Consider the following 17027-nt stretch of genomic DNA (forward strand, 5'->3'; position numbering starts at 1 on the left):
GGCTAGTTTTTTGTATTTCTTAATAGAGACGGGGTTTCACCGTGTTAGCCAGGATGGTCTCGATCTCCTGACCTCGTGATCTGCCCGTCTCGGCCTCCCAAAGTGCTGGGATTACAGGCTTGAGCCACCGCGCCCGGCCAAATTACTACATTTCAGAAGCCAAAGGAATTCAAGCGGGTTGAAACTCAAAATTATAGGTAAACTACCTGGAAGAAAACTGCCTGCCCCAGGAGACCAACCCAGTGCAGTATTGGCATGTCATTATCTCTAAGTTCTTAATGAACTTATCTGTAGTGTCCCCCCAGGCAGCAGGAATACAGCAGATTATGTGAGGGGAGAAGTCCCTAGCCAGGCTGGAAGCAGCAGCAGAGCAGTGTGCACTGCCCAACACAGAAGCCAGCAAAGAGGTGGGATACTCTCCTAAGAGCCAGAGATATGCACAGAGCAGGCCTCAGACCTGGAGATGACTTACTGGCTTGTTCCTGGTCACCCTTTGTGTTGGCTGCAGCCACACCAGCCTGGACTTCCTCCTTTTCCAGAAGCTCCACCAGGCCCAGCTCCTAAGAGAGGGAAGAGATACAGTAGAATGGAGTCCTTCTGGGGCCAAGACCATGGTTTACAAGCTGCCAGCATGAGCTCCCAGGTCTACCCAGCCACCTAACCTCAATCATACCTCTCCCCTTTAGGCTGGCTCACTCATCCTTATTAACCTTTTTTTTTTTGAGATGGAGTCTTGCTCTGTCGCCCAGGCTGGAGTGCAGTGGCACAATCTCGAATCACTGCAACCTCCGCCTCCTGGATTCAAGCGATTCTCTGTCTCAGCCTCCCGAGTAGCTGGGATTACAGGCGCGTGCCACCACACAGGCTAATTTTTGTATTTTTAGTAGAGGTGGGGTTCTTTGTGTTGGCCAGGCTGGTCTCAAAGACTTGACCTCAAGTGATCCACCTGTGTCAGCCTCCCAAAGTGCTGGGAATACAGGCGTGAGCCACAGTGCCCAGCCCTATTAACTTATCTTTAACCTTTCTTGCTCAGCAAGCATGTAAAATAACAACACAGACAACACAAATAGTGTCAGGGGAAAAGTCAACTGCGTTAAAAACAAGATTGCTAAGTGGAGGCACCAGTTCAGCAATGGGGGAGCACATTACTGCCTATGCGACTGTCCTTGGGTTCCTCCTGGTCAGTCTGGGGGACTCTCAGGGACAGAAGCTGATCAGTCTGGTCTACTAGGCCTTGGGGTGATTTAACCATTTAAACATGCAGTCAGCACTTACAGAATACAAAGGACCAACAGTGGTGATCCCTGAGTAAGAGGCCCTCTCCCATTCTACAGTCACATAGAGGGGGTGGCAGCTAATAGACAGAGGCTAACCTGTGCCTTCTGCTCTCTGTCTGAGCTCAATTGCTCCAGGTACCAGACAGCAAAGTCTCTCCTCACCCCTCGCAGGGCCAGGGCAGGGTCTTGAAGGGCCTTGAGCAAGACTTCAGGGCTCTGTCTTTCCAGGGCGTCATCAACAACTTCTAGAGCCCCATGGACTGAAAAAAAAGAGACTCCATAACAGACAGTGTGAGAAAGCCACCTCTCATAATCCCCTAGTCCAGCTCCAGGAATCTGCCCTCTTCTTGCCTGCCTGGAGTTACCCCCACCCTTTCCCCCTTGGTTCCTGGGCCCATTTGGTTCAGCCCAAATTCTTCAGCTTGGTCTTCACAGCCTTCTCACTTCACCACCCCAAACCCCAGGGATATCCTCACCCAAACAGGCAAATGCCTACCTATCCTGAGCCTTCACACAGCTCCTACCCAGATCCCCATTCCTCATGTATTATCCACACTGCTCCTCTTGAAGGACCCCAGTCCAACTTCCCCCCAGCAGCAAGAGCTGCTCCTCTCTGTGGTTCTCCAGTCAGACAGAAACTTCCTGGACACACTACTTCTCCTCTAGACACTGATGGCCAGAAAGCAGTGCACATACTCCTTGGACTCTGATCTTTCCCAGAGGCAAGAGTTGGCCCAAGTGAGACCACAGGGCTTTCTGGCTTGAGAAAAGCTATCCCCCAACCTCCCAGTGCAGGGGCTTACCCTGAGGGCACCCCCAAACCACTCCTGCCTGATCTCTCTTACCGTTGACATGGTTGATATTGCCCTGGATTTCAGCCTGAGTTAGGTAGTGGTCATAGATGTCCTGGCTTTCTCTTTCATCCTGCAAAAACTCCATTGAGAGGGAATCTGCGAAACCCAATTCAATCTTCTTGTCCTGCTCTTCCCTCCCTGGCTACACTTATTTCTTCTTCTGGGGACCTTCCCAAGGCCAAAGGTCAGTCTGCTCAGAATTTAGAAAATTGTGGGGTCTAAACACCTGGCACTGACACATTTAAGCCAAACCAACCTTTGGAACCTCCAGTCCAATCTCATTCTGTTCTACATTCCAGCGCCCTTCTCAGGCTTCCCTGAAGATCATCCCCCAAGAACCTCTTCTCCAGTCTTCTTTTCTGAATTTTCATCATTCTTCCAAGTTCCTTTCCTATTTCTCTAAAATCACTGACAAGTTATGGTTTCTCTAAGAAGCAATTTTGGATCCTAGAGACATGACAGACAGGAGTCCTGGTTTCACTCAAGACTTTCCAGCCACTCAACTTTTCAGTCCCTGCAACCCAAGACTACTCCTTACATGGTTCCTGGCATTGGCTGCCTTCTCCATCTTGGCCTGGGCCAGTATCTCCTGGTAGATGGCTGCCAGAGGCTCTCGGAGATTCTCCAGAAGAGCACTGGGATTCTGCAAGGCAGCCAGGGTGTCCTCCACCACCCCTCGCTCCACTGCTTCATTGATGGCAAGAACAGCTGCATGGACTGGGAGGGGGCATGGAAACAAGGTCAGGAGGCCAGAGTGAACCCCAGACTGGAGCGCAACCAGTAGCAGGACACTCAAACGTCATCCTTTTTCCCACCCTCAGGGGCCAGGCAAACCAGGTAGCCTTATGGCCCTATCTGTGGATGAGGGCTGGCCAGAATCCATCCAATGGCTGTGAGGCTTGGAGCCCTCCCATACCCACTGGCTCTACTCCTGGCAGGGCAGAGCCTAGTCCTTACCTGCAGCCTCATCCACTGATAGCTCATTGGCCAGGATGCCCCCGATCTTGCTGAAGGCAGGCAGCTGGAGGCCATATTTGGCCAGTTCGGATGCCATGTTGCTGAGTTCCTCAGCTGCAATGATGCCACAGGCGCCCTTCATCAGGTCCAGAACCCCCAAGACCCTGCCCAGGCTGCGGTGGTAGGGGAAGGAGCTGGGCTTACCTGTGAATTTCACTTTCCCGTATAGATCATGTATCTGAGGGGCCAATCCCAGCCGGAAGAGGAATAGACTAGGAAAAAACGGAAGGCATTGGAAGGCACTGGGGCCTATTCATTTTGACACTCTGCCCACGATGGGTTTGAAGGAGATACTATGGGGACCTAGAGATGAAGACCACTCAGCACCTGTCCTCAAGTCATCCCCAACCCACATAAAGAAATATGACCATAAATCAGCCCAAGGAAAGTGCTGCAGAAGGTAAATAAGATGGTGTTGGGGGTCTGAGGGGATTAGGAAGGCTTCACAGATAAGGCCACATTGCAGTAGCAGGTCACTCAACGGAGACAGAGGACAGGAAGGGCACAGAGCAGATACCTGCTGAGCTAAGGCACAGGGGCACAAAGGGACATGAGAAATGAAGTCAGAAAGAGAAACACAAGGAACTGGTCAGTCACTTGCTGTGATTTAGCCAACGGGTTGCTGATGGCTGGCTGTAAGTAGGACCAAAGAGCCTACACCATCCACACTAAGTGGCTTGCCTGTGTTGCTCTCAATAGGTCCTGTTCTGATTCCTTTATGCCCAGTTACACACTGAAGGCCCTACCCTGCTACCTTCCTGCCTCTGGTACCCTGCTTGCCCTTCCCCTTCACCCACACAGGCCATACATAAATGTGCCACAGACATGCACACAAATCTAAACACAACTCTGAAAATCTGAAAGCTCACTCGCCTGAGCAGGGCTCCCTGTGCTCTACCCTTCATCCTTCTCGCTGAGTTTGTTGCTGCTGATTGTTGGTTGCATCCACCTAGAGGAACCTGGATGATAAAATTTGAGGTTTCTCACCTGAGAGCATGGATGCAGTAGACTACCCGGGGCATGTTCTTTTTGTCATAGATGTCTGTGGTCTCTGGGAAGAAGGTCTAGAAGAGAAACCAGTCAGTTACTGCCATTGGGAACCTTTAAGCAGCACCAAATATGGAGGGGGTTGCCGAGGCATGGGTCTTCCTCTCCAACCTGAGGTGTGCACTCCCTTGTTACCTGGGGTATCTAGGTCAGTCTCCCCCAACCATTTCAAGTCAAAAAAGTATAAAAGAAAGGCACTGCGGATGCATACTAAGCCAAGGCTCAGTCACAGACACATAGTCCTAGGGTGCCCTGGATTAACCAAACACAAGATAAGGCTATCAAGGCTACAGGATATAAGCCATATCCTCCAAAAATAACAACAACAACAACAACAACAACAAAAACAAAACAAAACAAAACAAAAAGCCCCCAGTTGTCTTCCAGATGTCTACAGTGAGCCTGCATGCCTCACTTTAGACCCTTGCCAGAGAGGTGGTATGCTGGAGAGCTGGCCTACTCCCATGGAGGGCCCAATGAGGCATGTATTGCCAAGAACCACAAAAGTGTCAGGCTGTTATCCCTGTCTCCAAACCAGCGGCTTCTGATCAATGAGAGACCTTCTAAGAACCGAGTGGCACCAGGTATGGCTTCTCAATGCCACCTGACAACTGTAATGAGGCCTAACCTCAATATATCTTCGTTACATTTAGATTCACAATAAAAGACCAAATTTAGAGACCTAGAGTATTCCAGTCCCACTGAAGACACATGACATCTATTGCTTCTGCCTCCCATCAAAGTGTCTTTCTTTACTGCTGATTCCTGTATTATAGTTCCTTTCTTTTTTTTTTTTTTTTTGAGGCGGAGTCTCGCTCTGTCGCCCAGGCTGGAGTGCAGTGGCGCGATCTCGGCTCACTGCAAGCTCCGCCTCCCGGGTTTACGCCATTCTCCTGCCTCAGCCTCCCGAGTAGCTGGGACTACAGGCGCCGCCACCACGCCCGGCTAATTTTTTGTATTTTTTAGTAGAGACGGGGTTTCACTGTGTTAGCCAGGATGGTCTCGATCTCCTGACCTCGTGATCCGCCCATCTCGGCCTCCCAAAGTGCTGGGATTACAGGCTTGAGCCACCGCGCCCGGCCTATAGTTCCTTTCTACAGTGAAGAAAAACGAAGCAGAAAGAAACCATACATTGTAGAATCCTATCATGCCTTCATTTGTATAGCTCTTCACAATTCACAAAGGGAGTTCACACAGACCATGTGATCCTCCTGACAACATTGTAAGGCAGACAAGGCAGGGCTCACTATCCCCATTTTATAGACAAATAACAAATTGAGGTTCAAAGAATGAAATCATGTGTCCAGTTGGGATTTTGGACCTAGGCTTCTAATTCAAAGTCTACCACCTAGGGATGTGTATACCCTTGCTTCACACTGTGAAATTTGGTGGAGATAGGGCTGGCCAATACGAGCATGACATAGCAGGCCCTCCTGCACCCCCTACTGCATAATGGGAACCGTGCCACTCAGGCCAGGGAAACTTCACCTCCTTTCATTCACAGGGAAGAGGAGGCAGAGAAAAGATAACCTGATTCAAAGACACACAGCTGCAAGGAACTGTACTCTTAGATTAGTTTAGAAGACACATGGAAATAGGGCTAAAGGGTTCAGGGAGATAAAGCATGGGATTGTGGGGGGTGGCTGGTAAGGAGTAAAGATGAATACCAATCTTCAGGCCCAGTATTACCGAAGGCAGACCAATGTGGGCTATTGCAGACAGCCAAAAGTTGATGTTGTCCGTGTGACGGAAATGTAAGCCAGTTGCCTGAAAGGGAAGGAAAAAGAAAATCTATTTCCACAGTTCTCAGCACTCCCTGTGGGTACAGCCCAGGCTACAGCTTAAAGATTCAGGAGAGATGGGCAGAGGGGAACCAGAGGACCGTATCTTGTGAATTTTCCATCCTTACCAGCACAGAAAAACATAGATTAATAACACTCCTTTTTATCCAGATTTGGACAATAAGTTATATGGTCACTGTACCCTCACAGCTTTGAGGAGAAGGGATCGTTTGAAGGGAAGTAGGTAGAAGGTGGAGTCCAATCCTCCCACCTGGTACCGCAGCTGCTCCACATCATAGATCTTCTTCAAGGGAACCACGGAGGGTGCAAAACAGTGGCCCAGCTTGGCCAGCAGCACTCCATTGCGAAGGCTCTCCTCCAGCTCCACCGGGGAAGGAAGCTCCTCCTTCAGGCAGGCTTCCATCCAGCTACGAACATGAGAGCACCTTCTCACAAACTCTGGCAGACCACAGTGATTTATTCGAACAACAGGAACTTCCCTCTCTCCCTCCTTTTAAGTGGCCGCTGACCCTCCTCTGCTTCCTGTTCCTGCCCTACCTCCAGCTCCCCTCTCTGCCCATTGCCTGTCTGTTCCCACTTTCTCCCAGGCTGCCCCAAATATCTGGATTGGCCAACCCTCAGCCCCACCCACCCAGCAAATCTTCCTTGACAGATCCTGAATCTGCCCATCTTCAGTGAGGCTTAACTGTTACATAGCTTCTCACTCAGTCTAGTTACATCTTTTTTTCTTTTTCTTTCTTTTTTTTTTTTTGAGATGGCGTCTTGCTCTTGTTGCCCAGGCTGGAGTGCAGTGGCGTGATCTCAGCTCACTGCAACCTCCACCTCCTGGGTTCAAGTGATTCTCCTGCCTCAGCCTCCCGAGTAGTTGGGATTACAGGCACATGCCACCACACCCGGCTAATTTTGTATTTTTAGTAGAGATGGGGTTTCTCTGTGTTGGACTGGTCTCAAACTCCCAACCTCAAGTGATCCACCCGCCTCAGCCTCCCAAAGTGCTGGGACTACAGGCATGAGCCACCGCACCCGGCCCTAGTTACATCTTTAACTGTTAAACCAAACAGAATGTGCTCACTTCTTTCATTCTGGATTGTTCTCCGAGAACCTGGGTGCAGAAAGGTCTGCCTGAATGATCTACATGGCTCATAACCCAGCTTTGATGATGATGAGGGTAGTGGGGCTGATGGAAGGGGAGTAGCACAAAGGAACAGAAAGACCACAGCTCTTGGAGTATGAAGGCCTGCTTTCCAACCATCTCTCCTACTTCACCTCTGTGAGCCTCAGTTGCACAATTTGCAAAATGAGGATAATGCCACCTGTATTTCCTTCAGTGGGCAGCTGCCAGGATCAAATGAGCTAATGAATGTGAAAACACTTTGAATATAAATGTAAAGTATTATTATTACTGGTGGTTGTACAAGGGAGAGATTAAAGTCTTCTCAGATGGAATCTCTAAACTTCCCTACATATTGGGGTCTAATTGGAAAGTACCTGTTTCCAAAAAGAGAGCCAGTTAATACATTGTTCCATGTCTTCCCTGCCTTAGACACCTGATTTTTCCTGATTGCCCCATCCTATTGACTTCCTTTAAGAAAATTAAAAGTATCCTATTGATTAAAAGCAAAAAATTAAGTATGTATCCTGTTTTTCCTATACAGATTGACTTTTAGGGTAACCAAATAGTCCTAAGATGATGAGGGAATGTTCTTTAGGATTTCAGCTAGTAAATATGGAAGAAATGACAGAACTAGAAAATAGTCATTTTACACCCTTGATAAAATAATAAGTTCTGATATAGACCAACAATGAATGAAGGCATTAGATGAAAAGTTAATGGGAAATTTTATGGTGTGTAAATCAGGTTGGTTTCACCTAAACTCCCAGATTTAGCATCACTAAAATTGAAACAAGCATTGTATTCTTTCTATAAGATGTGATATAGAACACATATCTTACATATGTTAAATATCACATTTATATATATATATATTACAGTATATAAGGGGTAAAAGGATCTGAGGGAGGGGAAAAAAAACCCACCAACACTAATGAAGACTTCTTGTCAAAAACGGGTTTTTTTTGTTTTTGTTTTTTTGAGACAGAGTCTCACTCTTTCACTCAGGCTGGAGTGCGGCGGCACGATCTCAGCTCACAGTAACCTCTGCCTCCTAAGTTCAAGCGATTCTCCTGCCTCAGCCTTCTGAGTAGCTGGGATTACAGGCATGCACCACCGCGCCCAGCTAATTTTTTGTATTTTTTTGTAGAGACAGAATTTCACCATGTCAGCCAGGCTGGTCTCAAACTCCTGGCCCCAGGTGATTTGCCCGCCTCGGCCTCCCAAAGTACTGGGATTACAGGCGTGAGCCACAGCGCCCATCCAGGTTTTCCTGTTTGTTTTTGGAGACACAGTCTCACTTTGTCACCCAGGATGGAGTGCAGTGGCACAATCTTGGCTGACTTGCCTCCTTGACCTCCCAGATTCAAGCAATCTTCCTTCCTCAGCCCTCCAAGTAGCTGAGACTATGGGCACATGCCACCATGCCTGACTAGTATTTGTATTTTTTGTAGAGATGGGGTTTCGCCATGTTGCTTATCAAAAATGTTGAACCCAAATCTAATTAAGCCAACATTCATTTATAGGAAATACAGGGTACAGAGGAACAAGTTGAATGACATAAGAAAGCAAGTAGACAATCATCTCTAAAAAACAAAAGGAAAGAAAGAAAAGAAATAGAGACAAAATGTAGGATATTCTTTAGGAAAAATGACCCGGTTTTCTTCAGCAAGTCAATAATACAATGAACTGAAAAAAGGAGATGGGTTGCTCTGGATTAAAGAAGACATACAAGCAGATATAATTAGTGAACTTTTCAGATCCTTATTTGAATAAGATAACTGTAAAAAAACAGATTTCTTTTCTTTTTTTTTTTTAAGACAAGCAGGAAAATTTGAAAATGGGCTGGGTATTGATCTTCCAAGGATTTAAATAATTTAGTTGGATAAGCGAACGTCCACATATTTTGGAGATACATATTGCAGTTTATAGGGGGTAAAATGATGTGACTGGGATTTGCTTCAAAAAAAAAATTAAAAAGTTATTTCAGCTCGCCCTTTCCCACAGGACGGACTCTCCATCTGTTGCATTTGCTTTGGGGGCAGATGCCTAGGGTGGGGTGGTGGAAAGGGAGAGCAGAAAAGAGTCCATCTTCCTGGACTCTGCTCACCGCTTGGCCTCCTCCAGCCGGCACAGGTACTGATAGGCAACGTTCTGCCGCCTCTGCTCATCCATTTCCTCAGCCGTGAGGCGTTCATCTGAGGAGTTAAATGGGATAAGGTCAATGAAGAGAGCATTACAGGGGTCTTAGCATTGAAGTGTCTTTTTTTTTTCTTCTTTTTTTTTTTTTTGTTGAGATGGAGTCTTGCTCTGTCGCCCAGGCTGGAGTGCAGTGGCGCGATATCGGCTCACTGTAAGCTCCGCCTCCCAGGTTCAGGCCATTCTCCTGCCTCAGCCTCCTGAGTAGCTGGGACTACAGGCGCGTGCCACCATCAGGCCCGGCTAATTTTTTGTATTTTTAGTAGAGACGGGGTTTCCCCATGTTAGCCAGGATGGTCTCAATCTCCTGACCTCATGATCCGCCTCCCAAAGTGCTGAGATTACAGGCATGAGCCACCGTGCCCGGCCCAAGCGTCTTCTCAACGGACTTGTTTAGGCAACCCTGCTCAGAGACCTGAAGCACCTCCCATGTGTCCCCCCTTCTCTTCCCAGGATACCCTTTAATAGGCAGCCTCCTCCTGTGCTGGAGGCATTACTTCTTTTTCCTCTGTAGCCATCTTCCTGTCCTCTTCCTCCTCAAGTCTACTAATGGAACTTCCCTCAGTGCCTCCCAGCTGAGACATCCAGAGCCTTCTTTGGCTTTAAACTTAACTCCTTTTCTTATCCCTAATTAGACTGAGTTCTCCAAGAACTGGACCTGTGTCATCCTTGTTGGTTACTCTCTCAGAGGTTAGGTAATAGAACCAACCAGGATTCATCATTCACTCATTTATTCATTCATCAATACCTCCTTTATGCCAGGCACTGGACTAGCAGACCCCTACTCTTAAGAAATGCAGAGATAAAGGCCTGCATGGTGGCTCATGCCTATAATCCCAGCATTTCTGGATGCTGAGGCAGGTGGATCACTTAAGCCCAGGAGTTTGAGACCAGCCTGGGCAACATGTTGAGACCCTGTCTCGACAAAAAATGCAAAAATTAGCCTGGAGTGACTGTGCACACCTGCAGTCCCAGCTACTCGGGGCAGGGCTGAGGTGGGAGGATCACCTGAGCCCAGGACTTCTAGGCTGCAGTGAACCATGATGGTTCCACTGCACTCCAGCCTGGACAATAGAGTTATTGGTGGGTTTGTTTTTGAAACAGGGCACCACTATGTCTGGCTAATTCTTGTATTTTTTGTTGAGACTGGGTCTCACCATGTTGCCCAGGCTGGTCTTGAACTCCTGGGCTCAAGTGATCCTCCCACCTTGGCCTCCCAAAGTGCTGGGATTACAGGCGTAAACCACAGCGCCCAAAGATTATTGTTATTAGAAGAGAAAAACATCTAAATAAATTAATCTAATGTGATAAGTATGATTATGGCCCATGAATAAAAACAATGGAAGCAGCAGAGGAAGCAAAGGATTCTAGCTATGAACTAGATCTTAAGGAATAAATAGGCAGAACATGGAGAAAGGCAGTCCAACAGAGGGAAACATGCCACTCACTTGAGATTAAGTGGAAGGACAAAGAAAAGTTTAAAAGATCACAAAGGTACCTTCACTATCCTTTTTGGTATAGGTCACCTAAGGAGGAAAAGAATCTTCAAGCTAAATAAAATACAGAGTACTGATTCCAAACCCAAGAATAGCAAATCCCTGAAGTGAGACAGCAATCATAATGTACCTTAGTTACAGCCTCCCTTAATCCTTCTTTCTCTCCCCTCTCTCTATTTTCCTTGAGAAACACGATACAAAATCAAACAGAAAGAGTAAGAGAAAGCTACACACACAGTAAGAAAATAAACTCAGAGGGCTTGAAAAAAGGCAGAGCTTGGCCAATCTGTCTTTGACTCAGTACTTAATGTCATTCCCGGTTTTTATCCTATTTCCTTATATTGCATATTCTGCAATGATTCAGGCAAGGGCAGGGCTTATTTGAATGAGCAGTTAAGTAAATTAAAACACATGCGCGAGCACACACACACACACACACCCCCTCCAAATACAGATTTGAAAACACTGGCCAACCACAGGAAAGCCATCAGTTCCTCCAACAGGGTGTACAAGGAACAAGTGTTGGTTGTTAAGCATGGAAAATAAACCAGTAAGTGAATGACATCACCTAAGAGTTATGAACTGAGGACTGTGGGCGATGGGAGGGATTTTGTACATACACAGGCTGTCTCAAAAAAATAAAAACACAAAAAACGGTTTTCCTGTCCTTCTCAGGTCTGGAACTAGTTTTCCTTTAACAGAAGACTGGACATGGACTTTGCTTTTTGAATCCTAATAGAGAGGAAGGGAGGGGTGGAAGAAGGAGCAGGTTTTGCCTTTCATTCAGAAAATCAGATAGAACTTTTCTGCCCCTTCCAACCTTCCAACTCGTCTCTCTCTCTCTAAAACAGTGTTTTTGGCCGGGCGCGGTGGCTCAAGCCTGTAATCCCAGCACTTTGGGAGGCCGAGACGGGCGGATCACGAGGTCAGGAGATCGAGACCATCCTGGCTAACACGGTGAAACCCCGTCTCTACTAAAAAAATACAAAAAACTAGCTGAGCGAGGTGGCGGGCGCCTGTAGTCCCAGCTACTCGGGAGGCTGAGGCAGGAGAATGGCGTGAACCCGGGAGGCGGAGCTTGCAGTGAGCTGAGATCCGGCCACTGCACTCCAGCCTGGGCGACAGAGCGAGACTCCGTCTCAAAAAAAAACAAAAACAAAAACAAAAAAACAAAACAGTGTTTTTGAAAATGTGGCCCAGGGACTACCTTCCTCACAATCACCTGGGGTCGGGGAAGAAGCATAGCAGTGCTTGTTATAAATGCAGATTATGGGCCCCAAACCAGACCTTCTGGAACTGAAGCTCTGGGACAGGTCCCGGGAATCTGCATTTCAAACAAGCTGCCCGGGTAATTTCAGCCCCCTGTTTGACAGGCATTGTCCGAAAGCGGCATCTCAAAGCCCAAGAGTCCCCCAGATCCCTTGAGGCGTCTTGTCCCGTGGCAGCGCTGGACAAGTATGGTAGCCAGCAGTAACTGCGGAATTTTAAGGAGCCATCAGGACCACCTACATTCTCCCGACTCCGGAACCCCAGAACTTGGAAATAGGGAGAAAATTCTTTGTAAGCTTTAAAGCACGTTATTCGGGGGACAATGCGCCGCTCACAGTTCCACTCAGGCCCGCGGCGCCCGGGCTGAGGACTCCCGTCCCACTGAGCAGTCCCACCGCCCTCGCCCCTCAGGCTCCACGCCCGACACACGCCCCAATCTCTCCCAGGACAGCCAAGCCCCCGACCAGCGGCACCACTGCGAGACCTTCCCAGACCCTTCCCGCACTCACACGCTGCCCGGCCTGGGCCCGCTGCTCTCCTCTCCATGTTCCTCCTTTTTCCAGGTTTGAATCTCCCGCCGTTGGGCCGACGCCCCTCACCGTCGCCACGGCCGGACAGGACACTTCCTGTTCACATCGCTGAGAATCCTGGGATTTGTAGTTCCAGGCCGCGGAGCGGGGCCGCCCACGTGCTGGGAGAAGGGGCGCACCAGGCCGGGGCAGTACCGTTCCCCTTACAGCAGTTCCTCGCCTTGTTCCTTCCAGGCTTCTTTTCTGCTAAACAGTCTTATTCTAGCTGCTGTCCCTGCCTTTGTCTCCAACTAGTATTCCCATTAACCCCTACTCTGCTTCCTATGTGTTCCCAAGTCTGGCTAACTTGTGGGCCTACTTGGCGCTATGCACTAAGCTAAGTGATGCGAATGCAGAGATGTATAAGCGCAGTGAATGCTTTAAAAAAGTTTGCTGTTCTGACACGAGTGATAGACATACAGTCAAATAAATTAGAGGTCTGTGATGCACAGAGGGAGGGAGTCATTGCTGTGATTAAGAGCAGCGAATGACAGGGAAGACGTCCTAGTGGAGGTGACAGCTGATTTGGGTTTAGAAATGAAAGAGAATTCATCAGATTGAAGAAGACAGGCAGTGCAGTCAGTGGAAACAGCATGTGCAAGAACAAGAAGGTGAGTTCGGGAACTTATACTTGGTTCAGTTTTAGAGGAGAACAAAGCTCAGCCAGGGAGAGGCCAGAAGGGATCCTGGAGGCACAGGGTGAGGTCCAGTAGCACCTTGGACACCATGCTAGGGCCATGGCATGGGGTCTGGTGAACAGTCACCAGCCAAGGAACACTTTAGACATAGGTCAGAGCCAGATTTGTCTTTTAAAAAGAGCCATCTTATAGCAGGGGATTGGAAGGGGGTGAGACTAGGGACAAAGACCAGCTGGAAGGCTACTGCAGTAGCACAGAAGAGAGATAATAAGAACCTGAACTAGGCTGGGCGTGGTGGCTTACACCTGTAATCCCAGCACTTTGGGAGGCCAAGGCAGGTGGATTACCTGAGGTCAGGAGTTCCAGACCAGGCAAGCCAACATGGCAAAACTCCATCTCCAGTAAAAATACAAATATTAGCCGGGCATGGTGGTGTATGCCTGTAATCCCAGCTACTCAGGAGACTGAGGCAGGAGAATTGCTTGAACCCGGGAGGCAGAGGTTGCAGTGAGCTGAGACTGTGCCATTGCACTCCAGCCTGGACGACAGAGTAAGACTCCATCTCAAAAAAAAAAAAAAAAAAGAGCCTGAACTAATAAAAAATAATTATGACACCAACAACTATGCTGAAAAAATATTATCTGATAGGTTTCCCCATCTTGTATTTCTCCTTTTACCCTTTCCCCACACTCCATCCAAGCAACCAAGCAGCCTAGGCTTATAGCTTGGGCAGGTAGGAGAGGAGAATGTGAAAGAACAGAAAACAGAAATCCATACCTAAAGCCTTCAGAGGAACAGAGGAGACTCAAGGGCTGAGACAAAACTGGGAAAAGTATGATTTGAAGAGAGCGGATGCCCCCTTGAAGATCTGAGGGATTCCCCTTACCTCTCACCAGCTGGGGGAAATAGAATCTAGATGTTGGTGGCTCAGGGCACCTGGGGTCCCATTCTTTCCTTCCTGGAAAGGACCCTAGGTGTACAGGACCCTGAGAAAGAACAGTTGTATAATAAGCCAGGCAGACAATAGACAACTTTGCAGAAATTCCGGACCTAGCCAGAAAGGAAGTATCTGAATGAATGACTCCCCTCTTCTGCTTGGTCCCTGGGCTTGAAAGGGCCAGGTAGATGAGAAGAAAGAAGGTGTCAGTGGACACCTTTGTGAATAGATGGCTGAGGACCAGATGAGCCTCACCTTGGCATCATATACCTCCCCCTACTTAGACTCTACCCTGGGGAAAAGGAGGGGGCAAATCCCCAAACTGATTCACATTGTTCCCATCATCCCAGTGGAATCAGGGCTTGAAACAGAAGTTGAGTAGAGATGAATTTCCTCCACACCAGAGTTATGGACCAACAAACATATAGTGTTTACTATATGATAGGTACTATATTTAGCATCATCTTACAAGAACTGTCTTATTTAATCTTTACAGTACAGATTAGAAACGGAGGCTTAGAAAGGTCACACAGCTAACAATGGGTAGAGACTAGAGCTAAATGCAGATAGTTGCACTCCAAGCTTGAGTTTTTGTTGTTGTTGTTGTTGTTGTTGTTTTCTGAGACAAAGTCTCAATCCGTTACTCAGGCTGGAGTGCACTGGCACGATTTCGGCTCACTGAAACCTCCACCTCCTGAGTTCAAGCAATTCTCCTACCTCAGCCTCCCAAGTAGCTGCGATTACAGGTGCCCACTACCATGCCTGGCTAATTTTTTTGTATTTCTAGTAGAGACGGGGTTTCACCATGTTGGCCAGGCTGGTCTCAAACTCCTGACCTCAGGTGATCCGCCTGCCTCAGCCTCCCAAAGTGCTGGGGTTACAGGCATGAGCCACCGCGCCTGGCCCCAAGCTTGAGTTTTTTTTTTTTTTTTTGAGAAGGAGTCTCGCTCTGTTGCCCAGGCTGGAGTGCAGTGGCGCAATCTCGGCTCACTGCAAGCTCCGCCTCCCGGGTTCACGCCATTCTCCTGCCTCAGCCTCCCGAGTAGCTGGGACTACAGGCGCCCGCCACTGCGCCCGGCTAATTTTTTCTATTTTTAGTAGAGACGGGGTTTCACCATGGTCTCGATCTCCTGACCTTGTGATCCGCCCGCCTCGGCCTTCCAAAGTGCTGGGATTACAGGCGTGAGCCACCGCGCCCGGCCCCGAGTTTTTAACCACTATATACTATACCACCTCCAAGGCATGAGACTGCAGTACAAAGGGTATACTAGAGGAGGATTTCAAAGGTAGAATCAACAGGCTGGGATTGAGAGCCAGAGAAGGAGTCAAGAATGAACGGCTCCTAGGTTTCTGGTTTAGAGACTGGGTTGTTGGTCTACTATTAACACTGAGAACACGGGAAGGGTACAGTTAGGGAAATGTGAGTTTCACTTGGACAGGTTACATCTACAGGTATACATTTAGAAATTATCAGTCCATCAGTGGTGTTAAAATCACAGGAGTCAGTGAAATGTTCTTAGAAGAGTATATAAAGTAAGAAGAGAAAATAGCAAAGGGCAGCACGTTGGGGGACACTAGCATTTAAGAGGCAGACAGAGGGCCCAGCAAAGGAGATGCAAATGGAATTTTCAGAGAAGGAAAGAGAGAGCCAGGAGACAGAACGTTATGGAAGCCAGGTGAAAAAAAGAGTGCAAGGATGTGGTGGATACAGAAAGGAATCAAACAAGAAAATGATTCAGAAATGGTTGCTGGATAATTGGGAGGTCATTGGAGCCTTGGTGAGAACAGTTTCAGTCCCTGCCTTCTCCCTAAATCATCCTCCCTTCTTAAGGGAAGCCTACTGAGTGAAGGACAAACTGAGCTGCATGTTTGGCCCTGACCAGGCTGTGGTAGCATCTCAAAGGCCCAGCTGTCTGCAGAAGCTGCAGACAGCTGGGTTAGCCTGCCTTGGGCATGGGACTCAGGACACACCACCCCAAAATATGACTGTAGGAAACTATAATATGCCACCTCAAAATATACTTCTTTGGCATATTTTGAGCACGTTATTCTGAGAAACTGCAGACACAGGAGTAGCTCTGAAAAGTTGTCCTTTCATAAAAGAAATTTATATCTGTAAAGGAAATCTACATTAGTAAAGTTGCTCTGAGATAACTTTTGTTTGTCCTAGCCAGACAACCTCTGTTCACCATGCATTTGCTCCCCTCACCCTCCAATAACTTGGATCAACACCACCCCTGAGATGCCCCAACCTCTATTCCTTTCTGTAGCTGGGGATGCTATATAAACGTCAATCATCTGACCTTTCTTTGAGTCTCATGTGTTATAGGACTCCTGTGTATATGCACATACAGTCATGAGCCTCATAACAATGTTTTGGTCAACAACAAATCACATATACAATGGTGGTGCCATAAGATTATAAGAGACCTAAAATATTCCTATCACCTAGTGATGTTGTAGCCACCCTAACATCTTAGTACAACACGTCACTCACATGTTTGTGGTGATGCTGGTGTAAACAGACCTACCGTGCTGCCAGTCATATATATATGTGTAGTAATGTCCTAGGCTGGATATGGTGGTTCATGCCTGTAATCCTAGCACTTTGGAGGCTCATGCAGGAGGATTACTTGAGCCCAGGAGTTCAAGGCCAGCCTGGACAACATAGTGAGACCCTGTCTCTACACGAAAAAAAAATTTTTAAGTTAGCTGGGCATGGTGGCACACGCCTGTAGTCCCAGCTAGTCAGGAGGCTAATAGGAAGGATTACTTGAGCCCAGGAGGCCAAGGCTGCAGTGAGTTGTGATT

The 17027-nt window shown here is 47.9% G+C and overlaps 1 protein-coding gene across 4 annotated transcripts in view; it reads right to left on the minus strand.

The window, feature by feature from the left end:
• IQGAP3 (IQ motif containing GTPase activating protein 3) overlaps positions 1–13651 on the minus strand; it is a 47055-nt gene extending 33404 nt beyond the window's left edge. For 3 of the 4 annotated variants that reach the window (XM_021924953.2, XM_009183613.3, XM_021924965.2), the window contains exons 1-11: positions 12582–13651; positions 9219–9306; positions 6248–6404; positions 5885–5962; positions 4136–4212; positions 3293–3360; positions 3089–3202; positions 2670–2848; positions 2123–2201; positions 1374–1537; positions 473–560 (exon numbers count right to left, since the gene is read on the minus strand). In XM_021924953.2, coding sequence (XP_021780645.2) covers positions 473–560; positions 1374–1537; positions 2123–2201; positions 2670–2848; positions 3089–3202; positions 3293–3360; positions 4136–4212; positions 5885–5962; positions 6248–6404; positions 9219–9306; positions 12582–12618 — 1129 coding nt within the window. In that variant the 5' untranslated portion in view covers positions 12619–13651. Of the gene's footprint in view, positions 1–472; positions 561–1373; positions 1538–2122; positions 2202–2669; positions 2849–3088; positions 3203–3292; positions 3361–4135; positions 4213–5884; positions 5963–6247; positions 6405–6628; positions 6718–9218; positions 9307–12581 lie in introns of those variants that run through there. The other variant, XM_021924964.2, reaches the window with a different exon arrangement.
• Between the last annotated feature and the right edge of the window lie 3376 nt (positions 13652–17027).

This window comes from Papio anubis, chromosome 1 (genome assembly GCF_008728515.1).
Source record: "Papio anubis isolate 15944 chromosome 1, Panubis1.0, whole genome shotgun sequence".
Lineage (NCBI taxonomy): Eukaryota > Metazoa > Chordata > Mammalia > Primates > Cercopithecidae > Papio > Papio anubis.